The sequence below is a fragment of the Salvelinus namaycush genome, chromosome 7 (genome assembly GCF_016432855.1).
Source record: "Salvelinus namaycush isolate Seneca chromosome 7, SaNama_1.0, whole genome shotgun sequence".
Taxonomy (NCBI): Eukaryota; Metazoa; Chordata; class Actinopteri; order Salmoniformes; family Salmonidae; genus Salvelinus; species Salvelinus namaycush.
In genome coordinates, this window is record NC_052313.1 from 54,249,282 (window position 1) to 54,274,573 (window position 25,292).

General features: G+C 43.7%; 2 protein-coding genes across 2 annotated transcripts; both read right to left on the minus strand.

The window, feature by feature from the left end:
* Positions 1-3,642: 3,642 nt before the first annotated feature.
* Positions 3,643-12,689, minus strand: LOC120050844 (immunoglobulin-like domain-containing receptor 2). Its single transcript, XM_038997372.1, has 3 exons — positions 12,329-12,689; positions 6,563-6,895; positions 3,643-3,659 (listed from the first exon to the last, which is right to left on the minus strand). Exons 1-3 carry the CDS (start codon positions 12,441-12,443, stop codon positions 3,643-3,645), a joined length of 465 nt encoding a protein of 154 aa, XP_038853300.1. The 5' UTR covers positions 12,444-12,689.
* A 3,924-nt stretch (positions 12,690-16,613) lies between these two features.
* LOC120050845 (cell surface A33 antigen-like) lies at positions 16,614-23,337 on the minus strand. The gene is made up of 7 exons (XM_038997374.1): positions 23,197-23,337; positions 19,945-20,111; positions 18,456-18,669; positions 18,145-18,309; positions 17,948-18,064; positions 17,226-17,358; positions 16,614-17,088 (listed from the first exon to the last, which is right to left on the minus strand). The coding sequence occupies exons 1-7, from the start codon at positions 23,243-23,245 to the stop codon at positions 16,614-16,616; spliced, it is 1,320 nt and encodes a 439-aa protein (XP_038853302.1). The 5' UTR covers positions 23,246-23,337.
* Between the last annotated feature and the right edge of the window lie 1,955 nt (positions 23,338-25,292).

Consider the following 25,292-nt stretch of genomic DNA (forward strand, 5'->3'; position numbering starts at 1 on the left):
TCACTCTGTCAAACATCACTCTGTCAAACATCACTGTGTCAAACATCACATCTAACATATCACTCTGTCAAACATCCTTCTGTCAACATCACTCTGTCAAACATCACTCTGTCAAACATCACTCTGTCAAACATCACTCTGTCAAACATCACATCTAACTCATCACTCTGTCAAACATCACTCTGTCAAACATCACTCTGTCAAACATCACATCTAACTCATCACTCTGTTAATTATCACTCTGTCAAACATCACTGTGTCAAACATCACATCTAAATCATCACTCTGTTAAACATCACTCTGTCAAACATTACTGTGTCAAACATCACTCTGTCAAACATCACTCTGTTAAACATCACTCTGTCAAACATTACTGTATCAAACATCACTCTGTCAAACATCACTCTGTCAAACATCACATCTAACACATCACTCTGTCAAACATCACTCTGTCAAACATCACTCTGTCAAACATCACTCTGTCAAACATCACTCTGTCAAACATCACATCTAACTCATCACTCTGTCAAACATCACTCTGTCAAACATCACATCTAACTCATCACTCTGTCAAACCACACTCTGTCAAACCACACTCTGTCAAACCACACTCTGTCCAACATCACATCACTCTGTCAAACATCACTCTGTCAAACCACACTCTGTCCAACATCACATCACTCTGTCAAACATCACTCTGTCAAACTACCTTACAACATTCCTTAACTTCCCATGTGAAGTCTCAAATACAATTCAACTGAGAATATAAATATCAAGATCGTCAAGGACAAGGAGGAACGGAGAAACAGGTTTGTTTTGGCCAGTTAGGGGGAGGAGGAGAGAACATTGTGTCTGACACAGTCCACGGAGGAGTTGTGTTGAGTGATAAACAGTAAACAGTAAAGGAGGCGAGAGGTTGGGTGGACTCTGTGGTGGGAGACTTTCAGCAGACCAGTCAGTCCATTGTGAGGCGGACATGTAAACAGGCCTATTTAAGGGACAGGAAGAGACAAGCATAATGAACAGCCTTTCCTGTTGGGGATAGGGCTGGAGATGGGGCTGTGGGTTAGGAGACTGCTGGTCTCAAATCCTATGGACAACCAGAAAATAGTTTTGGGGATATCTATTAACATGCCACTGTATTGAACCCATTTGGTGCAGTTTATAATATTTATAATATATTGATGTGCATAGTGTATATTGATGTGTGTAGTGTATATTGATGTGTATATTGATGTGTATATTGATGTGTGTAGTGTATATTGATGTGTATAGTGTATATTGATGTGTATATTGATGTGTATAGTGTATATTGATGTGTATAGTGTATATTGATGTGTATAGTGTATATTGATGTGTATATTGATGTGTATATTGATGTGTATAGTGTATATTGATGTGTATATTGATGTGTGTAGTGTATATTGATGTGTATATTGATGTGTATATTGATGTGTTTGGTGTATATCGATGTGTATAGTGTATATTGATGTGTATATTGATGTGTATAGTGTATATTGATGTGTTTGGTGTATATTGATATGTATAGTGTATATTGATGTGTATAGTGTATATTGATGTGTTTGGTGTATATTGATGTGTATAGTGTATATTGATGTGTATAGTGTATATTTATGTGTATAGTGTATATTGATGTGTATAGTGTATATTGATGTGTATAGTGTATATTGATGTGTATATTGATGTGTATAGTGTATATTGATGTGTATATTGATGTGTATATTGATGTGTATAGTGTATATTGATGTGTATATTGATGTGTATAGTGTATATTGATGTGTATGTTGATGTGTATATTGATCTGTATAGTGTATATTGATGTGTATATTGATCTGTATAGTGTATATTGATGTGTATATTAATGTGTATAGTGTATATTGATGTGTATATTGTATATTAATGTGTATATTGATGTGTATAGTGTATATTGATGTGTATATTGATGTGTATAGTGTATATTGATGTGTATAGTGTATATTGATGTGTATAGTGTATATTGATGTGTATATTGATGTGTATAGTGTATATTGATGTGTATAGTGTATATTGATGTGTATATTGATGTGTGTAGTGTATATTGATGTGTATATTGATGTGTTTGGTGTATATTGATGTGCATAGTGTATATTGATGTGTATATTGATGTGTTTAGTGTATATTGATGTGTATATTGGTGTGTATAGTGTATATTGATGTGTATAGTGTATATTGATGTGTATAGTGTATATTGATGTGTATAGTGTATACTGATGTGTATATTGATGTGTATAGTGTATATTGATGTGTATAGTGTATATTGATGTGTATAGTGTATATTGATGTGTATATTGTATATTGATGTGTATAGTGTATATTGATGTGCATAGTGTATATTGATGTGTCTACTTGCCATGTCTGATACTTTATTTATCAACCCTCCACCTTACTCTCTCTCTCTCTCTCCCTCCCCCCATCCCCCCATCCCCTACTCCATCCTTACTCCACAGATTCTTGGAACAGGGGAGCAAGTTCAACGTGTTTGTGCCCACTCCAGGGTTCACCAGAGGAGCCAAACCATTTAAGCTGACTTCACAGTGAACAGACAGAGAGAGAAAGCTCCTTTTGAAGAGCCCCACATCAGAGACAGAGGGAGAGAGAGAACAGAGAGAGCTCCTTTTAAAGAGCCTCACATCAGAGAGAGAGAGAGAGGGAAAGATTGAGAGATAGAGAGAGAGAGAGAGAGAGAGAGAGAGAGAGAGAGAGAGAGAGAGAGAGAGGGGGGGAAAGAGAGAGAGAGAGAGAGAGAGAGAGAGAGAGAGGGAAAGATTGAGAGATAGAGAGAGAGAGAGAGAGAGAGAGAGAGAGAGAGAAAGATTGAGGGATAGAGAGAGGGATAGAGAAAGAGAGAGAGAGAGAGAGAACAAGGTGTGAGAGAGAGGACAACATTAAAGCACGGCAATGTGGGAAAAAATCCTCTTTTGTCCATCTGGTCACAGGAGAAGAGAGGGTTGATTCTTATCCCTGATTTACAGCTCAATAAATCTGGGGTCCACATGCAGGTCAATTCCTTTCCCTCTTTCCCCCCTCTCTCTCTGTCTCCCTGTCTCCCTCTCTCTCTCCCCCTCTCTCTCCCTCTCTCTGTCTCCGTCTCCGTCCCTCTTTCTCCCTCTCTCTGTCTCCCTCTCCGCCCCTCTCTCTACAGCTCTCTCTCTCTCTCTGTCTCCCTCTCTGCCCCCCTCTCTCTCTCTACAGCTCTCTCTCTCTCTGCCTCCCTCTCCGCTCCTCTCTCTCTCTCTTAGCAGCTCTCTCTCTGTCTCCCTCTCCGTCCCTCTCTCTCCATCTCCCTCTCCACCCCTCTCTCTCTCCCTCTTTCCATCTCTCTCTCTTGCTCTCTCTCACACACTCCGCCTCTCTCTCTCTCTGTCTACCTCTCCGCCCCTCACTCTCACTCTGTCTCCATCTTTCTTTCTCTCTCTCTCTCTCCTCTCCCTCTTACTCTATCCATCTCTCTCTTTCCCTGTCTGCTCACCGATGCCTCTGAGTCTAAAGCGGCTATCAGAGTCCAAAACGTGTATGTGTACACACAGCAGTGTTCTAGAATGTTGGACCGTTGACTTTCATACTTTGAATTCTTAGCGTGGCTCAAGCAATTTCTCCAACTGTCAACACATCAAAACGCATAGAGGACCAGAACGTGGAGGTGCGTGTTCGGGCTGTGCGTCCCCCATGTAGCTATATCACAATGGGACGCCGGACTATCACGTCTCTTCCTCTTCATCACCCTGCCTGTCCTCCACAACACCCTCTCAGTGTCTCTTCAGAGGACCTCACAACACGCATGTGGGTGGGTGCATGTCAACGTGTGTGTTATGGAATTGAGAAGAGAGGCAGCCTTGTGACCTGCCTGTGACCTCAACCACCTGTGACCTTTATCTACATGATCTTTATTTGATCTGCTGGACCTGGCCAGCCTCCCTGGACATCTAGTCCCCCTGATGTAATACCATCATCAACAACACTAGTGACATGTCTTGTATCTAGAGGACCTGACCAGCCTCCCTGGACATCTAGTCCCCCTGATGTAATAGCATCATCAACAACACTAGTGACATGTCTTGTATCTAGAGGACCTGACCAGCCTCCCTGGACATCTAGTCCCCCTGATTTAATACCATCATCAACAACACTAGTGACATGTCTTGTATCTAGAGGACCTGACCAGCCTCCCTGGACATCTAGTCCCCCTGATTTAATACCATCATCAACAACACTAGTGACATGTCTTGTATCTAGAGGACCTGACCAGCCTCCCTGGACATCTAGTCCCCCTGATGTAATACCATCATCAACAACACTAGTGACATGTCTTTTATCTAGAGGACCTGACCAGCCTCCCTGGACATCTAGTCCCCCTGATGTAATACCATCATCAACAACACTAGTGACATGTCTTGTATCTAGAGGACCTGACCAGCCTCCCTGGACATCTAGTCCCCCTGATGTAATACCATCATCAACAACACTAGTGACATGTCTTTTATCTAGATGACCTGACCAGCCTCCCTGGACATCTAGTCCCCCTGATGTAATACCATCATCAACAACACTAGTGACATGTCTTGTATCTAGAGGACCTGACCAGCCTCCCTGGACATCTAGTCCCCCTGATGTAATACCATCATCAACAACACTAGTGACATGTCTTGTATCTAGAGGACCTGACCAGCCTCCCTGGACATCTAGTCCCCCTGATGTAATAGCATCATCAACAACACTAGTGACATGTCTTGTATCTAGAGGACCTGACCAGCCTCCCTTGACATCTAGTCCCCCTGATGTAATAGCATCATCAACAACACTAGTGACATGTCTTGTATCTAGAGGACCTGACCAGCCTCCCTGGACATCTAGTCCCACTGATGTAATAGCATCATCAACAACACTAGTGACATGTCTTGTATCTAGAGGACCTGACCAGCCTCCCTGGACATCTAGTCCCCCTGATGTAATAGCATCATCAACAACACTAGTGACATGTCTTGTATCTAGAGGACCTGACCAGCCTCCCTGGACATCTAGTCCCCCTGATGTAATAGCATCATCAACAACACTAGTGACATGTCTTGTATCTAGAGGACCTGACCAGCCTCCCTGGACATCTAGTCCCCCTGATTTAATACCATCATCAACAACACTAGTGACATGTCTTGTATCTAGAGGACCTGACCAGCCTCCCTGGACATCTAGTCCCCCTGATGTAATACCATCATCAACAACACTAGTGACATGTCTTGTATCTAGAGGACCTGACCAGCCTCCCTGGACATCTAGTCCCCCTGATGTAATACCATCATCAACAACACTAGTGACATGTCTTGTATCTAGAGGACCTGACCAGCCTCCCTGGACATCTAGTCCCCCTGATGTAATAGCATCATCAACAACACTAGTGACATGTCTTGTATCTAGAGGACCTGACCAGCCTCCCTGGACATCTAGTCCCCCTGATGTAATAGCATCATCAACAACACTAGTGACATGTCTTGTATCTAGAGGACCTGACCAGCCTCCCTGGACATCTAGTCCCACTGATGTAATAGCATCATCAACAACACTAGTGACATGTCTTGTATCTAGAGGACCTGACCAGCCTCCCTGGACATCTAGTCCCCCTGATGTAATAGCATCATCAACAACACTAGTGACATGTCTTGTATCTAGAGGACCTGACCAGCCTCCCTGGACATCTAGTCCCCCTGATGTAATAGCATCATCAACAACACTAGTGACATGTCTTGTATCTAGAGGACCTGACCAGCCTCCCTGGACATCTAGTCCCCCTGATGTAATAGCATCATCAACAACACTAGTGACATGTCTTGTATCTAGAGGACCTGACCAGCCTCCCTGGACATCTAGTCCCCCTGATGTAATAGCATCATCAACAACACTAGTGACATGTCTTGTATCTAGAGGACCTGACCAGCCTCCCTGGACATCTAGTCCCCCTGATGTAATAGCATCATCAACAACACTAGTGACATGTCTTGTATCTAGAGGACCTGACCAGCCTCCCTGGACATCTAGTCCCCCTGATTTAATACCATCATCAACAACACTAGTGACATGTCTTGTATCTAGAGGACCTGACCAGCCTCCCTGGACATCTAGTCCCCCTGATGTAATAGCATCATCAACAACACTAGGGACATGTCTTGTATCTAGAGGACCTGACCAGCCTCCCTGGACATCTAGTCCCCCTGATGTAATACCATCATCAACAACACTAGTGACATGTCTTGTATCTAGAGGACCTGACCAGCCTCCCTGGACATCTAGTCCCCCTGATGTAATAGCATCATCAACAACACTAGGGACATGTCTTGTATCTAGAGGACCTGACCAGCCTCCCTGGACATCTAGTCCCCCTGATGTAATACCATCATCAACAACACTAGTGACATGTCTTGTATCTAGAGGACCTGACCAGCCTCCCTGGACATCTAGTCCCCCTGATGTAATACCATCATCAACAACAGTAGTATTGAGTGCCATGTCTTACTGTTGATGATAGTAATATCTCTGGCCTTGTAGTGCTCGGCCAGGGTGATGGAGGATCCGGTGACGGAGGCCACCACGCGGACGGTGCGGCTAGAATCGGAGCAGTCTAGATGGGACGAGGAGCCCGGCTCGGACCCCCTTACCCCCAGGCTCTCCGGGAAGCTGAAGGCGTCGCGGGTGCGGTCGCGGCAGTAAGACTTGTACCACCATTGGACCACAGGCGTCTGGGTGGACATGCTGGAGTATTGACACGGCAGGACCACCGACTGGAACAGCATGGCATACTTCCTGTCTTCACGAGCGGAGACCTGGATGGCTGAGCTTGATGGGAGATCTGGGGGAGAGAGAAATAGAGACAGAGAGAGAGAGAGAGGGTCACTAATTGCCATGTCAAGGAGATGACATGATAGCACAAACAGATCTGGGACCTGGCTAGCTGGCAGTGTCACTGTGAACAGACATATAGAGAGAAATACCCAGATCTGCAGCGTGGCCCTGTCCGCCCTCCTACATTCACCACGAGACCAGCACTTCAGACCAACCGGTAATTACATAATCTAGTGAATGTTCACCTCCAGCCTCACAAAGCTCCTAAAACACAGTTAAATACAGCCTGTTACCATCAACGTGAAACAGAGCAGGAGTAGACTAGTCTGACTGCGTGTAGTGGAGGTGAGTTGGACTCGTGCTCTCGTGATGAGGGAGCCCTGCGTGCGACGTCAAAATCAGTATCCCCCTCAGGAGGTTTCCCACCTGTGACATGCGGTTCTGAGGCTGGAACTGGGTTAGCTAGAAGAAGAGCCTTCATTTCTCCTAGACCCAGACTGTGTTAACTATGTCTGCTTGGATAAGGGACTTGATAGACCTAGACTGTGTTAACTATGTCTGCTTGGATAAGGGACTTGATAGACCTAGACTGTGTTAACTATGTCTGCTTGGATAAGGGACTTGATAGACCTAGACTGTGTTAACTATGTCTGCTTGGATAAGGGACTTGATAGACCTAGACTGTGTTAACTATGTCTGCTTGGATAAGGGACTTGATAGACCTAGACTGTGTTAACTATGTCTGCTTGGATAAGGGACTTGATAGACCTAGACTGTGTTAACTATGTCTGCTTGGATAAGGGACTTGATAGACCTAGACTGTGTTAACTATGTCTGCTTGGATAAGGGACTTGACGGGACCGCTGAAATCTACTTGTCTCCTTGTTTGGGAAGGAGGAGCAGAGGTCGTTTCATCCTTAACAGGTGTCTATACGGTTAGTGTAGACACCCAGGTTGGGGACGAGGCTACTGAAAGGTTTTCATGAACCTCAGAAAGAGAAATCAGAGTTTCTCAGGATCTGTTCCAGTTCAATTCCTGTCTGTACAATTGAACACCGTCTGTGTCCCAAATGGCACCTTATTTAGTGCACTACTTTTGACCAGGGCCCATAGGTCTCAAAAGTAGTGCACTATGTAGGGAATAGGGTGCCATTTGGGACGAACTAACAGCATTTCTGCAGAAGAGGAGACTGTAATTTTAATAGGCAATCTGACTCAACAAAATGAACAGAATTATATGTTGCTGGTGTGGTAATCTGTCATTTTAAATACCAGTTACCCGGGTTTACCAGTGTGGTGATTGAGTAAATCCCCCCACACTTAACACAAGTGGTCACTATGACCACAGTCCCAAAGCCTAAAAACATAAAAACAGCTGACTCACTCTGTCTGTATGTGACTCACTGAGTTGAGTTGATATGATTCTGAACAGAATGTAGCAGAGGTGGTTCAGTGGTTTGTGATGAGGAACCTGATTCACTCTGTCTGTATCTGACTCACTGAGTTGAGTTGATATGATTCTGAACAGAATGTAGCAGAGGTGGTTCAGTGGTTCGTGATGAGGAACCTGATTCACTCTGTCTGTATCTGACTCACTGAGTTGAGTTGATATGATTCTGAACAGAATGTAGCAGAGGTGGTTCAGTGGTTCGTGATGAGGAACCTGATTCACTCTGTCTGTATCTGACTCACTGAGTTGAGTTGATATGATTCTGAACAGAATGTAGCAGAGGTGGTTCAGAGGTGGTTCAGTGGTTCATGATGAGGAACCTGATTCACTCTGTCTGTATCTGACTCACTGAGTTGAGTTGATATGATTCTGAACAGAATGTAGCAGAGGTGGTTCAGTGGTTCATGATGAGGAACCTGATTCACTCTGTCTGTATCTGACTCACTGAGTTGAGTTGATATGATTCTGAACAGAATGTAGCAGAGGTGGTTCAGTGGTTCATGATGAGGACCCTGATTCACTCTGTCTGTATCTGACTCACTGAGTTGAGTTGATATGATTCTGAACAGAATGTAGCAGAGGTGGTTCAGTGGTTCGTGATGAGGAACCTGATTCACTCTGTCTGTATCTGACTCACTGAGTTGAGTTGATATGATTCTGAACAGAATGTAGCAGAGGTGGTTCAGTGGTTCGTGATGAGGAACCTGAAGATGAGCGTTAGCTCTCAGAGTTCATGTCTAGGATCAAGCTCAGGGGACAAACAGTGTTGTGGTGAGTAGACTAGTTCAAACACAGTTGGTTAATACGTTCTGAACCCGACAGATCTCATGAGCAGGAGCTTGACAACACAGCTGGACAGTCCAGTCAATCAGCAGGTGATGAACTGAAAACACACACGCCTAAAAACATCTGTGTCTGCTAAATGTGTGTGTGTGTGTGTGTGCGTGTGTGTGTGTGTGTGTGTGTGTGTGTGGTGTTTCTCTGAATAGGCAGTGGGAGGTGAGGTCAGTGAACAATGTGGTCTGAAATGGAACAGTGAGCAGAGGGAGAGATGGGGGATGGGTATCTTCATTTAATCATGTCCTGTGTGTGTGTGTGTGTGTGTGTGTGTGTGTGTGTGTGTGTGTGTGTGTGTGTGTGTGTGTGTGTGTGTGTGTGTGTGTGTGTGTGTGTGTGTGTGTGTGTGTGTGTGTGTGTGTGTGTGTGTGTGTGTTTGTTAGACAGTAGCGAGGGGGAGAGTCTCCTAAACTGCTTCATGAAACAGGGAACTTCTGGATGAGCCAGAAATAAAACAGTAACAGCTTCCATAACATTACTAGAACATTCCCATAACATTACTAGAACATTCCCATAACATTACTAGAACATTCCCAAAACATTACTAGAACATTCCCATAACATTACTAGAACATTCCCATAACATTACTAGAACATTCCCAAAACATTGCCATAACATTCCCATAACATTACTAGAACATTCCCAAAACATTGCCATAACATTCCCAGCAGCAGAAAGGGAAACAACAGGAAGGTCAGCAGGGTCTTTCAGAGGATTGAGAGCTACTGGGAACACAGGCTTTATTCGTTTCCAGGGAAACCACCTCAGGAGTGGAGCAGGGACAGGGGTGGTTTATTTTATTAGTTCATCTTCAGAAGAGCCCTACAGAGTCTACAGAAGAGCCATACTGAGTCTACAGAAGAGCCCTACTGAGTCTACAGAAGAGCCCTACTGAGTCTACAGGAGGGTTCTAAAGAGTCTACAGGAGGGTTCTACGGGAGGGTTTAGAAGGGAGAGGAGCTGAGCCTAGCTGTTTCAGACACACACAGAGCGAGAGAGAGATTAAACGACAGAGAGAGAGATGGTAGAGAGGGAAAGAGTGTAGAGAGACGAGGGAGAAAGAGAAGGGGAAGAGAGAGAGAGAGAGAGAGAGAGAGAGAGGGACACAGGGGAAATCGGTTAGTGTGTAGTAGGCTACATTCCTCACACCGCAGGCCACAGCACTTCAGGAGAGCAGGGAAAGAAAGGATGAGGAGGGAAAGGGAGGAGAGGCAGGGAGCAGAAGTCCACTTCAGACCTGTTCCTTACGCTGTTTGTAGTTTGAAAGTTGCACATAGAGCGTTAGAAAAGAAGGCCCTTTTCCCTGTGGTGTCCCTCAAACACCTGCTGCTAGTCTAAGGACCTGTGGTGTCCCTCAAACACCTACTGCTAGTCTAACGACCTGCGGTGTCCCTCAAACACCTGCTGCTAGTCTAAGGACCTATGGTGTCCCTCAAACACCTGCTGCCAGTCTAAGGACCTGTGGTGTCACTCACAAACACCTGCTGCCAGACTAAGGACCTGTGGTGTCCCTCACAAACACCTGCTGCTAGTCTAAGGACCTGTGGTGTCCCTCAAACACCTGCTGCTAGACTAAGGACCTGTGGTGTCCCTCACAAACACCTACTGCTAGTCTAAGGACCTATGGTGTCCCTCACAAACACCTGCTGCTAGTCTAAGGACCTGTGGTGTCCCTCACAAACACCTGCTGCTAGTCTAAGGACCTGTGGTGTCCCTCACAAACACCCCTAAAAAAAAAAAAAAAAAAAAAAAACACCTACTGCTAGTCTAAGGACCTATGGTGTCCCTCACAAACACCTGCTGCTAGTCTAAGGACCTGTGGTGTCCCTCACAAACACCTACTGCTAGACTAAGGACCTGTGGTGTCCCTCACAAACACCTACTGCTAGTCTAAGGACATATGGTGTCCCTCACAAACACCTGCTGCTAGTCTAAGGACCTGTGGTGTCCCTCAAACACCTGCTGCTAGTCTAAGGACCTATGGTGTCCCTCACAAACACCTGCTGCTAGTCTAAGGACGTATGGTGTCCCTCACAAACACCTACTGCTAGTCTAAGGACATATGGTGTCCCTCACAAACACCTACTGCTAGTCTAAGGACCTATGGTGTCCCTCACAAACACCTGCTGCTAGTCTAAGGACCTGTGGTGTCCCTCAAACACCTGCTGCTAGTCTAAGGACCTATGGTGTCCCTCACAAACACCTGCTGCTAGTCTAAGGACATATGGTGTCCCTCACAAACACCTGCTGCCAGTTTAATGACCTATGGTGACCCTCAAACACATGCTGCTAGACTAAGGACCTGCGGTGTCCCTCAAACACCTGCTGCTACCTAAGAGGATATTTTAAACACAGAGCTGGAGAAATCTACAAATCTACACTTCTCTATATAACTACATAATCAAAAAGGAGTATTGTAGCCTACATTAGACAACTTCAACTCAGGGATAGAATCTATAATCTATAGGTTTATCATTTCTAAAAACTAAACGATTGCAAAATATTATTCCCTATCTGTAATACACAATTTTTTCAAACTTACCTGTAATTATTTTATTTATTCATTAATGGATATTACAACTCCAATGTACGATATTGTACACTGATTGAAGTCAGCCCTTCCTAATCCGTGACCTATAAACTTCCCTTCACATTATTCACACTTGGTTGAGTACCATGGAACAAACAGAAGGCTGTCTACAGCCGCCAGACCAGTGCTACCTTCATTGCGCTGTCACACAACAAAGCTCACGCTTCTATCCCTCGTGATGTTGAAATCAAACCGCAGGATAGTCTACATTCCAAATCCGTCACTTTGTGTCGTTTACGGGCTACACACGTCTTGTACTATAGGCCTACGTGACTGTAACTTGAAAGTAAATAACGTTTTTTTCTTTGAAGGCTACAATGTATCGTTGTTTCCTGAAATGTTTTCCCTTTGTAAATCCTGAAACAAAAGTTGCTGTTCAAAAACCACGAAAAAAACATCAACCGAATTTGTTTCTGTTGTGGGCAGGTTCGAGACGAGAACACAAACATCTTAAAAGTAAAAGAGGTGAGGAGAAAACTCAACATAATAAAGTTGCTTAACCTGTTACACTGCTAGGTTGGCTAGTTAGTCAGTAAAAGTTATATACATCTTCATCACCTACCTGTCAGGAATAGTACAGGAATCCACAATCTCAGCATCAAACACATCTTCCATATCAAAGCATTTGCGTTTAGAGAATTCCTGTGTACATGTTCTCCTCGCCTTTTCCGCCTCATTCCTCAAACCGCTATTCGGAGCGCCTCGCTCTACCCGAGTATAACGGGATTGTAACGCTCCTAGCTCTACCCGAGTATAACGGGATTGTAACGTTCCTAGCTCTGACCGAGTATAACGGGACTGTACAGGTCCTGGCTCTACCCGAGTATAACGCGATTGTAACGCTCCTGTACAGGTACAGGTCCTGGCTCTACCCGAGTATAACGGGATTGTAACGCTCCTAGCCCTGACCGAGTATAACGGGGTTGTACAGGTCCTGGCTCTGACCGAGTATAACGGGACTATACCGTTTGAGAAATGGGTGGTGCATGCGGGGTTTGGTCCTTTTGAGGACAAGGGGGGGCGTTCATTTAAAAGTGACTCAAGCATCTTTACATGTTGTGGCCAATGGGACTGTGTCTATATGGGTCATTCTTGAATTGCGGTGATAAATTCTGATCCTTGACTTTAGCATCATGTAAAAGCACTTTAAAATGAGAAAAACATGACAAGTAATACATTTTTCGTTTTTTACTGTTATTTAATAAGAAAACATATATAAGTCATTTATACTACAAAACATATTTTTGTATGCATTGTAGAAACTACTGCAGGTTGGCTTGTCCTACTGGTGATGTGTAGCGGTGCAGTGACATGTTTTGGCGATTTAGAGATATCTATCATTTTGAATGCTAGACATTGAAACAAAATGATGTCATATATTGCCTACATCAATAAAAACAAATGATATTATTACTAGTATAATGTGTGTCCCTCAATTTTATGTCATTGCTGTTAGCGCCTTGAAAATCACTGATTACAAAGATATACAAGGACCTTGAGCTCCGGTGGAAAACTGTTATCAGGGGAGGAGTCTGTTATCGGGGGAGGAGTCTGTTATCGGGGGAGGAGTCTATATTATCCGGGGAGGAGTCTGGTATCTGGGGAGGGGTCTATATTATCAGGGGAGGGGTCTGTTATCGGGGGAGGGGTCTGTTATCGGGGGAGGGGTCTATATTATCTGGAGAGGGGTCTGTATTATCTGGGGAGGGGTCTATATTATCAGGGGAGGGGTCTGTTATCGGGGGAGGGGTCTATATTATCGGGGGAGGAGTCTGTTATCGGGGGAGGGGTCTATATTATCGGGGGAGGAGTCTGTTATCGGGGGAGGGGTCTATATTATCGGGGGAGGGGTCTGTTATCGGGGGAGGGGTCTATATTAATAAAAAGATGAGCTAAACACATCCTTTTATTATGTCATAGATTTGAGGATTCCATTGATCATGTGTTGTGTCTGAATCCAGTGTTACTTGGTGTTGGTCAATTTGAATGACACTAAGTAACATTGTGACCTTAATGACTAATCATATCACTAATCATATCACTAATCAATCATTTCACTAATCATATCACTTCAGTAAATAATTTTAAGGATTGATGACTATAGATTTCAGCATTTGTGGCCTCCATTTCAGAAAATCATAATTTACCTAAAATGTCTCATTGTTGTTTACATCATTGGTGTTGCTGCTCCTACTGGTGGAACAATGTCATCATACTGGTAAAAACTATGAAAAGACATTAAGCTACCATTAGTTGATTTAGAATAGATGTACCCAAATACATTTAAATAAAAACACATCTAGAAAAATACAGCTACATTTTTCCAAATTGCCATGCCCAAATGACACCTAGTATCTTAGTGCGGTGGATATAAAATTGTGTTTTATTAGAAATCAATTGAATATTATATTTTCATTTAACAATGCCTCTTAGACGATGGGGGAAAGACAGGGAATGGAGAATAAAGGCAGCCCACTGGACACAAACTGGTTGAATCAACTTTGTTTAAATGTAATCCAGTAGCCAGAGTATTTCTTTCATAGGCTAGGGACAGGCCCTTAGCCTGATTGTAGGCTCAGTAGGTGGAATACCAACACGTGTTCAAGATGCATGCAAACGACACAGGAGATCTTTGGAGAGATCTTTACAACTGCTATAATAATCTGTGCAGAATCTCAGACAGCATTGATCACTTGCATTATGTGCTTTTGATGTAATCTCAACTGTAATACAGGTCATTCGGTTGTGATATTAGATGAAGCGCAGTGATAACAAATTAAATTGTATAAATAGATATAACATTGTATTCCCATTTGAACTTTGTTGTGCTTTTAAACTGGTTGAAAGCACAGTGATAACATGTAGATGACAACTAGACCAAAAACCAGACATAGTTTTTTCCATTGAAATGTGGTTGTGCTTTAACATGGTTGAACACATAGTGATAAACACATTGTTGAATTGACAATGAGTAATTCGTTCCACCACTTTCATAAACGAATCAACGGTACCACAGTAGGCTAATCGAAACTAGGCAATAGTGAACAGTCCCACAACAAAGACAAATTAGTCAAGTGGCATTGCTGCCCTCTGTCGTTTCTTTAAGTTCTGTACATTCATTTTTCCAGAGAGGAGAGAGAGGCATCATTTTGTCTGCACTGAAACCACACTCATTGTGGCCTTTTAATAGATACATTTGGCTTTAATGTAAATTCACTGTAATCCCAATGAAAACATTTGTACACAGATTAGAAACATGATACATTTTATTTACAGTTTATAATTGTACCATCACATCTAACCAAAACGTCAAACATTTGATATTTTAACTAGTTAAATTGTCCCTGCACATTTCAAATTAATAAAAACAAAACAAAGGTTAGACATTTTTGGCAAAGATTAAAAGCAAGATTATCTTCCCTTCCTTAGATAAAAACTCCTCACTCAGACAGACCCATTTAATAGGTCCGAACCCAATAAAACCACTTCTAGTTGAGTGAGTCTGTTGTCTGGCCTCAGGCTATAATGAGGAAGTGAAACGACAGGCACATGCCACAGAGTGAAACTAGTTTCTCTGTTCTTAAAAATGGGGCTCTAGGTTCTCTTTCAAAAGGCCTGATTGACTCACTCACTCCAAAAACAAGTCATGGTTTGAATATGTTAATGAAGACTCACCTGAGACACCTGGCACTACACTGCTCACAGCTGAAACACTGTATTAACAAGCATCATGACGCTAAATAGATGTACAAAACACAGTACTTCTAAGTAATGAAAACAACTATTAAAAAGGTTAACTTTATTAATTTATGAGAGGGCATTAGCGTCGATATTAAATGTAACCCCAGCGTTTCATATTAGAGGGTATTAGCAATCTACAGTTGATAAAAACAAATTAACCGTCACCAAAAAGCGTGTGGTTCTCAAACAGCCAAGACCTGAGACGGACGTGAAAAGCTCTTCTGTCACACCAACAGTAGACAAGGCAGGAGGAAAAATGCATTATCCAATAAGCGGCACTGAGAATTCATACACAGTCTTATTCAGGCAATGGCAGCTTGTAACAGAAAGCAAATTTAAATTCAGATTCAAGAATAAAAAATATTTGAAAAATACTAATTGAAAATACTAGATAGCACTTTTCAAATCTTAAATCAGCATTCCAATTCGCTTCCTGACTACTGAACTGAATTGAGGCTGCCCTTCCTTCAATCATAGGCTGTACTCCACATAGAAGGCCTTTACATAGATAACAGTGATACAATGCCGCTCCTCCTCTAGTCGGCATGGTCTCTAGCAGGGTTCCCCAACTGACAGACCCTTTTATTTGGCCCCCCAAGATTTATGAACCAAAAAATTATTATATATATTTTTTTTTTTGTAGAATTGCTGAACATAAGACTGTACAAACACCAGGAAATCAGCTCCAAGTGATTTTAATTTTGGAAATCTGTTCAAGTATTCCCACACATAAGAGCGATATATATGTGATGGTATACAAATGTAAGCAAGGTTCTAAATGATTATATATTTGTCAAATATTACATCCGTTTCGGCTTCTTGCAGTCAATTTGCCGTCTACAAATGCTTTATAATTATGTTCCGGCCCCCTGAACTTCTGCTAAAGGAAAAACACCATCCGGCGACTGAATCTGTTTGATGATCCCTGATCTATAGGCTTTTACTTTGTTACTGTCGTCCTGTTATTTATGGAACCAAGTTCAGCCTAGTAGCTAGGCCCTTTGTGAAGCCTGACCTACAGCAGCTACTATGTTAATAATATTTATTTATATTTTGAACCACTCCAAAAACAAGTTGCGGGAAACATTAAGTGGTTCTAATCTATTCTATTTGTTAGAAGGCTTAGCAGGTTTATTGGCCGGTACACTGGGAGGTCTGTCACGATCATCGTAGGGCTCATCATAACGATCACTGTACCGTCCGCCGTCGCTGCGTTCATCGTAAACACGATCACGATCGTACCGGTCAGAGTAGCGGTCGTCCTGGTTCCTGCGGTCATCATAGCGCTCGCGGCGGTCACCGTAGTCGCTGCGGTGGTCATCGTAGTCGCTGCGGCGGTCATCGTAGTCGCTGCGGTGGTCATCGTAGTCCTTCTCACTGCGTTCCTTGTACTGGTCGCGACGGTCCACGATCTTGGGTGGGTGGTCATCGTAGTCCTTCTCACTGCGTTCCTTGTACTGGTCGTGGCGGTCCACAATCCTTGGTGGGTGGTCTTCATCGTCGCCTTCCTTGCTGCGCGTCTGGCGAACCTCGCCGTTCACCACGGGTTTGTTGTCGTGGAACTCCTCCCCCTCTGGAACCCTGAGGAAATATCAGTGGACAGGAGACTCAGCACACTGTCTGTTCTCACCATCTCAGCCTCAGCTCTCATGGTGTGTGTGTGTGTGTGTGTGTGTGTGTGTGTGTGTGTGTGTGTGTGTGTGTCAGACCATACATACCCCATAGCGTACTCCTCTGCTTTGTCCTTCTTCTTTCTGCAGCAGCAGCAGTAGATGAGGATGATGAGCAGCACCAGAACACCAACCACAACGCCTCCAATGATACCTGCTGTTGAACCCAAGGTCATAGACGCTACAGGAGAGAGAGGAGAGGTGAAGAGGTGAGGAGAGGAAAAGAGGTGAGGAAAAGAGGTGAGGTGAGGAAGAGAGGTGAGAAGGAGAAGAGGAGAGGTGAGTTGAGTTGGTGAGAAGAAGAGGAGAGGTGAGCATGAGAGGATATGTGAAGTGGAGAGGAGAAGCGAGGCGAAGAGGAGGCAAGGCGAGGAGGCGGCGAGAAGTGAAGAGGAGGAGAGGAGAAGTGAAGAGGAGGAGAGGAGTGAAGAGGAGGAGAGAAGAGGAGATGTGAGGCGGAGCGGCGGAGAGGCGTGGAGGAGCATCGAGGAGGAGCATGAGAGGAGAGGAGGAGCATGAGAGGAGAGGAGGAGCATGAGAGGAGAGGAAGAGCATGAGAGGAGAGGAAGAGCATGAGAGGAAGAGCATGAGAGGAGAGGGGAGGATGAGAGGAATGTCTATTGATAAAATGTGTCTATGTGTATCCTGTTACAGGACCATCCTCATGTGATGGTTACATTGCCTCAGATCTGAACATTTGTGTTAGCTCCCAGAGACAATGCCTAAGCTTTAGCTCAGCAGGCTAACACAGTCTCGTGTTGTGCACTCACGTGGCATGACGGACAGCGTCAGGTTGCATTTGGCACTGCGGATCTTATTAGTGGAGGTACAGACGTAGTATCCTGAGGATTCCATGGTGAGGTTGAAGAGAGACAGGACACCATCCTCTGGAAGAGGCGGAGACAACCTGGTCAAGGTCAAGGTCATATCAACTGAAGATTAACAAGCACACACAGACATGACATACTGTCCGTTGTCCTGGGTGCAGGTGCTCTGGGCATGTTTTTGACGTCGTAGCCCTGCCACTTGTAGGTAGGAAGAGGAGAGCCCTCTTCAGACAGACAGGTGAGACTGATGTTCTGGAAGTACTCTGCTCTCCCATCGATCTTACAGATAGGTACAGAGGGAGCCACTGTGTACACAATATTTTTGCAATGTTAAGTTAAACAGTAATCATCGACACTTTATGGATTTCTAAGGTTTATCATGGAATAAAGCGGAATGAAGCTAAATTCTACAGTTTATTATGTGATTTCTACGGGAGTCTGTTTTTTTTACCCAGGACCACCAGACGGGTGGTGTCAGCCAGCTGACCCTTGTCATCCTTGGGGATGGAGACCCGACACTCGAATAGTCGGTTGTCCTGGAGACCGATGGAGGAGAGCTTCAGGTTGGCTACTCCTTTAGCTATGTCCTGCTCCAGGGAAACTCTTCCTTCATACCGGTCACTTATGTCCAGTTCACCAGTAGAGTAGGAGGTAAGGATGGACTCCTGGAAACAATGTCAACAACAACACCTGTAAACACCAATGCTAACCTCCCCTGTTATTGGTAATGGTGAGAGTTTAGTATGTCTTGGGGGTATGCTAACCTCCCCTGTTATTGGTAATGGTGAGAGTTTAGGATGTCTTGGGGGTATGCTAACCTCCCCTGTTATTGGTAATGGTGAGAGTTTAGGATGTCTTGGGGGTATGCTAACCTCCCCTGTTATTGGTAATGGTGAGAGTTTAGGATGTCTTGGGGGTATGCTAACCTCCCCTGTTATTGGTAATGGTGAGAGTTTAGGATGTCTTGGGGGTATGCTAACCTCCCCTGTTATTGGTAATGGTGAGAGTTTAGGATGTCTTGGGGGTATGCTAACCTCCCCTGTTATTGGTAATGGTGAGAGTTTAGGCTGCCTTGGGGGTATGCTAACCTCCCCTGTTATTGGTAATGGTGAGAGTTTAGGATGTCTTGGGGGTATGCTAACCTCCCCTGTTATTGGTAATGGTGAGAGTTTAGGATGTCTTGGGGGTATGCTAACCTCCCCTGTTATTGGTAATGGTGAGAGTTTAGGCTGTCTTGGGGGTATGCTAACCTCCCCTGTTATTGGTAATGGTGAGAGTTTAGTATGTCTTGGGGGTATGCTAACCTCCCCTGTTATTGGTAATGGTGAGAGTTTAGGCTGTCTTGGGGGTATGCTAACCTCCCCTGTTATTGGTAATGGTGAGAGTTTAGTATGTCTTGGGGGTATGCTAACCTCCCCTGTTATTGGTAATGGTGAGAGTTTAGGCTGTCTTGGGGGTATGATCTTTGATCCTCTAACTTTCTCAACCATCATTATTCACGATTCATGCATAATCATGGAAGCATCCACATTAATGTAGATGTGTTCAGAAACATTTTCTATTCTTATTTTACAATAAAAGTGACTCCAAAATGACACGATACATTATTTAACATTAATTTCGATTGGGCACAAAATAATCTGAAAAACGAACTGCAAATGCATCCAACAAACTAGAGGTAGTCATTATGTCCGTACGGAATACGGGACCCAAAAACACGTTTTACTACTATATTTATAACAATCTTTAGGGGTGTCAATTTTGACCCCTAACTTCTTGAGAAAAAAAATGAATTACTGGTTAAATCAAATCACTTTCTCTGCGCAACTGTAGTATAAAAATGTCCCAATTATTGCTCATTTTTATCAAGGGAATCAATAGTTTAAACCCACTGAATGTAAGTCAGGGCTGATCAGAGGGGTTTCTGGTCAGTTTATTACCTCTGGCTCTCCGGGTTTGTCTGCTTCAGCCAACCAGGATATGATGACCAGATTGTTGATTGGGTTCTTGGGTTTGAAGCTGCATGGTATAGTGATGTTGTCTCCCCTGGCGAACTCATAGGACGGCTCAGGGATGGACACCTGTAAAGCTAGAGTCATGGACACGACTGGGACAGAGAGAGACAAACAGGAGGACAGACAGGAAGAAACAGGAAGACAGGTTTTACAGACACTGACGTATAGAGCTGTAGGAGGTGAACACTTAAAATGAAGTGCTTTGTAACACTAAAACTAACGGCAAATGAGCTGCCACCAACTTGAAGGAGAGGAAACATTGAAGTACCACAAGAGGGAATTATTTTTTTCCAACTGAAAGACGATGCCCATGATGTTGCACAACAATTCAACAAGTCATTGTTTTATTCAAAATATGATATATTTGGGCTTAAAGTGGGAAATCCGAAGTGGGGACTTTGGATATGTTCCATGTCAGCCCTGTGTTTCCCCATAGGACAGGACGTGCTAAAACTTTTCAGTTTACATTTATTTTCAGCGCTGGGTTTTATTTCAATGTTACCACCCCCCAGCATGCATTGTATTTTAATCAGAAACTCCTGTAAAGTTCTTCCTCTTGGCGAGTCGCGACAGAGCGGAGCCAACCAGCTTTTCTCCGTAGCAGACACTTGGCCACCTGAGCCATGGAGCAAATTAAAACAGGGGGAACTAGTTTTTTTCCAGAAAATGTTCAGTAATAAAATAGTATATATTATAGTGAGAGAGAGATAGAAACTGACCATTTTATAAATGATATAATTGCATGAATGGTTTTGACCACTAAAGTGCTTCACGACTACACGCTTCACTGCTCTGATTGGTGCAGCTAGAACCCACAAGCGTCTGCCCTATATTATAAACTGGATGGTTCCAGCCCTGAATGCTGAAACATGTATTTTTACTTCTCTAATTACGTTGGTACTGTAACCAGTTTATAATAGCAATAAGGCATCTCGGGGTTTGTGGTATATGGCCAATATACCACGGCTAAGGGCTGTGTCCAGGCACAAAACAACGTGGAGTTGGGCATATAACACACCTCCTCGTACCTTATTGCTACATTGAACATGCACTAGCAAAAGATAATTAAAGAAACAAGTTTATCCATTCTGTCGTTACATGTCATTGTAGCCTGTCTCAAATGACTTCATGATGCACATCACTTCACTTCCCCTGCAGAACCATAAGCACGGGCCGACTTGGCTTTGCTGTACTGCAGCCGAAGCCTGCCAACACAAGGTTGCACCATGTTCATTACAATGTAGAAAAACTCATGTCTCTTATGTAAGATGCCAACACTTTGGAGAGAACAACAGATAACGAAGTCAAAGATACTGGTTTCAATCTGTGGTGAAGTTTTCCCTAAATGCTTATGACATATCCAGCTCCAGAACCAGGCTAGCCAGCTGTTAATCTTTTTGAATACGGTGTAGTATTTTTTTATTTTTATATATATATTTTTTAAATAATACAGCAACATATTTAAACATTTGCTAGAGTATTTAAAACACATGGGCGTAAGGTTTATGAGATAGTACACATTAAATCTATAACAGTGAAGTAGGTGAGAGATGGCACTCGAATTGCAGCCAGGGTATGTGGATGAATGGAATTCTGGAATCTAGGTTTAGCAGTCATCTTAGATAAGGGTGTGCTGGAGTACAGAGGAAAGCCTCAAACTGCAGCAATATAAACCCACACAGGTAATGTCATAGCACCGAGAGTCTTATTGTGTTGTCCTCCATTATGACAGGGCTTTAGAAACTAAAGGACGGGTTCCACCCACTTACAGTAAGGGAGTGAGAAGCCTTGCACAGAACCTTGGCTTGTGCAAGACAGAACTGTTTCCATGAGGTAGCTTGACGTACAAGTACACCCCTTGGACAGGAGACTTGCCTATCGCAGGGCCTTACCCCTAATCACCCCAATGCTCCCATTACAGTCTTTGGGACGACTCAGCCAGATATCAAACTCCCAATCTCCCAATCTCAGGGTGGACATTCTAACCACACCGACATACACTATTATATAAATATTATAGAAAGATTTACATGACTTGAAAAATAAAAAGCATTTGTTTTCACATTGATACGTATGGACACGTATAGGCCCCTGTTGTCCTCCAGTGGGAATGCAAAGTGTTTAGGGTTGGGCACCTCTCCTGCCTGTGTCATCCAGCACTCTCTAACTACCATCTCTCACATCAGAATTAGAGCTTCATCCATGTTTCTCAAATGTCAAATTTCTAAGTGTTTAAGGTTAAGTTTAGGCATTAACTCTGAATTTAAGGTTAGGGTTAACTTCAGGAATTAACTCCAAATTGTTAAGGTTAGGCATTAACACCAAGTGGTTAGGGTTAGCTACTAGGGTTAGGGTACTAAGATAACATATGGAATTGTTTTAATATGGTCATACCATGGATCATTTAGCTATTGGATTTAGAATTTTAGGACCCCTAAAATAAAATACATATATTTGATAAAATATTGAATTTGGCCTTTACTACTATAGCCCATAGAAACGCATTGAATAGCATTCATAAATGGCAAAAAAAGACAGTCCAAAAATAAATCATAAAGGAATACGGTTTTGAAGTGTCTGTCCTATACCTAGGAGATAAGAAAGCAATATTTCCAGATTGTAGATTTTTTTTGTTAATATATTTGTTGGAGCAAAACTGCCTCCATTGGTTTGTATGGGTTACCTTCAGACTAGCCCTGGGACTGAGTGGCGCAGCATTCTAAGGCACTGCATTGCAGTGCTAGAGGCGTCACTACAGACCCGGGTTCGATCCTGGGCTGTATCACAACCGGCTGTGATGGGGAGTCCCATAGGGCGGAGCACAATTGGCCAAGTGTCGTCCGGGTTTGGCCGGTGTAGGCCATCATTGTAAATAATCATTTGTTCTTAACTGACTTGCCTAGTTTAAATTATGTTGCTCTCGGTTTCTTCTCTCTGGACGCCAGGCAGTAAATACAAAATGTATTACATTCTTTTACTTTCTGCTTTTTGACATATGTAAGTGCATCCTATTCTACCAATTTGTACAAAACAAGATGAGCTGAACACGTGAGGCGACGCCACACCGATACCATATACATTAAGGTGAGACATTTCCCCCCCAAAAAACACATGGGTGTGGCTCTTGTTGTATAACATAGAGACGTTTATGAAATTATATAAGATCAGTAAACTCACCGAGACAAAGTAAAACGACAGCAAATATCCCTTTCTGCGAGGCCATCATCGATCAGTAACAGTTACGACCTCGCCGGTTACCGGCGTTGTTTTTTGTGGGCTAGGGACCGCGGACAAGACCTTGGCCAGGTAGAAGGCTCACTAAGCTGAGTACCAAAACTTGTGCTAAGTGCTTTCCTGGCTGCGAAGTGGACTTCAACACGAGTGACGTTGTCATCTGCCAATCAGAACGTCGATATTTTGCAGGTAGCATTCTCTGCCCGCCCTCTTATCTTGTCGGTACATGCCCTGTTATTTTGTTTCTCTCACAAGACGAACCTTTTTGCAACTTTGACTCTACACTTTGTCAAGAGAAACTTGTATGCACTTGCAGTGACTAACTCTTACCAACAGCCATAAGACACAAATGCATTTTTGAATGCAAATAGATTCTCTTCTGTAGTTTGAATGTTTAGAATTGAGAGGACAGTAGAGACAGATGATATTTTCACCAGTGGTGCCAGAATCCCTGAGACAGAAACACCTTCATTGTGATTATATATATATGTATTTATTCAAGCTTAACGGTGAGGGAGGAGCTGGAAAAGACTGGTCAGGTTTCAGTCAGGAGCAGGAAGGGTTGGGGAAGCCTTATATCTAGTCAGACTGGTTTGAAAAGGGGTGTGTCATCTCCACAGCACAGAGTCCCTCACATACAGGTAGCCTCCTCCCCCCTGCCAAACTGACACAAACACACACTCTTCTTGTCTTGTTCTCTCTCTGTTCTTCTTGTCCCATTGTGGCAAGGTGTTCCCTTTATAGTGACCAGAGCAATAGACCCTGGTCAAAGTAATGCACTATGAAAGGAATAGAGGGCCATTTTCAATGCATGGGTTTCTAGTAGTGAGGTAGAGGTGTTCTGGCCTGATCACATGGAGGGTTTCTAGTAGTGAGGTAGAGGTGTTCTGGCCTGATCACATGGAGGGTTTCTAGTAGTGAGGTAGAGGTGTTCTGGCCTGATCACATGGAGGGTTTCTAGTAGTGAGGTAGAGGTGTTCTGGCCTGATCACATGGAGGGTTTCTAGAAATGAGGTAGAGGTGTTCTGGCCTGATCACATGGAGGGTTTCTAGTAGCACAGTGAGGTAGAGGTGTTCTGGCCTGATCACATGGAGGGTTTCTAGTAGTGAGGTAGAGGTGTTCTGGCCTGATCACATGGAGGGTTTCTAGTAGTGAGGTAGAGGTGTTCTGGCCCATTCACATGGAGGGTTTCTAGTAGTGAGGTAGAGGTCTTCTGGCCTGATCACATGGAGGGTTTCTAGTAGTGAGGTAGAGGTGTTCTGGCCCATTCACATGGAGGGTTTCTAGTAGTGAGGTAGAGGTGTTCTGGCCTGATCACATGGAGGGTTTCTAGTAGTGAGGTAGAGGTGTTCTGGCCCATTCACATGGAGGGTTTCTAGAAATAAGGTAGAGGTGTTCTGGCCTGAATCAGAAGGAGCTTATCCTCTATCACCTGAATACAAGCTCGTGTGTGTGTGTGAGCGAGACAGTAAGAGAGAGATGTGGATGTGGCTGAACCTTATGCTATATAGCAGCACCCTCAGTTCATCCATACGTAGGTTATAAACTAGAGCTGAATCTGTCTCCCCCTGTTTACTGTTGTCTCTGCAGTATGTCAATGTTTTCATCTGGAGATGGACATTCTAGATGTGTCTTGATATCGACCATGCTCTAATGACAACATGGGACTGAAAGGCTTAAATCCACCGCAGAGCAATTTCAGAGTTGATTGTGATTATACCTACGTCCCAAATGACATCCTATTTCCTACATAGTGCACTTATTTTGACTAGAGCCCTAGTGAATAGGGTGCCATTGGGGACATGGCCTATGTGTTTGTGATAGCAGACTGTTGTTTCCCTCTCCAATGGTGGTGAGTCATCAGAGATCAGGGAACAGCTGTGTGTGTGTGTGTGTGTGTGTGTGTGTGTGTGTGTGTGTGTGTGTGTGTGTGTGTGTGTGTGTGTGTGTGTGTGTGTGTGTGTGTGTGTGTGTGTGTGTGTGTGTGTGTGTGTGTGTATCCTCCTAAAGCCATCGTCAGTCAGAGCTGAGAAGGGGA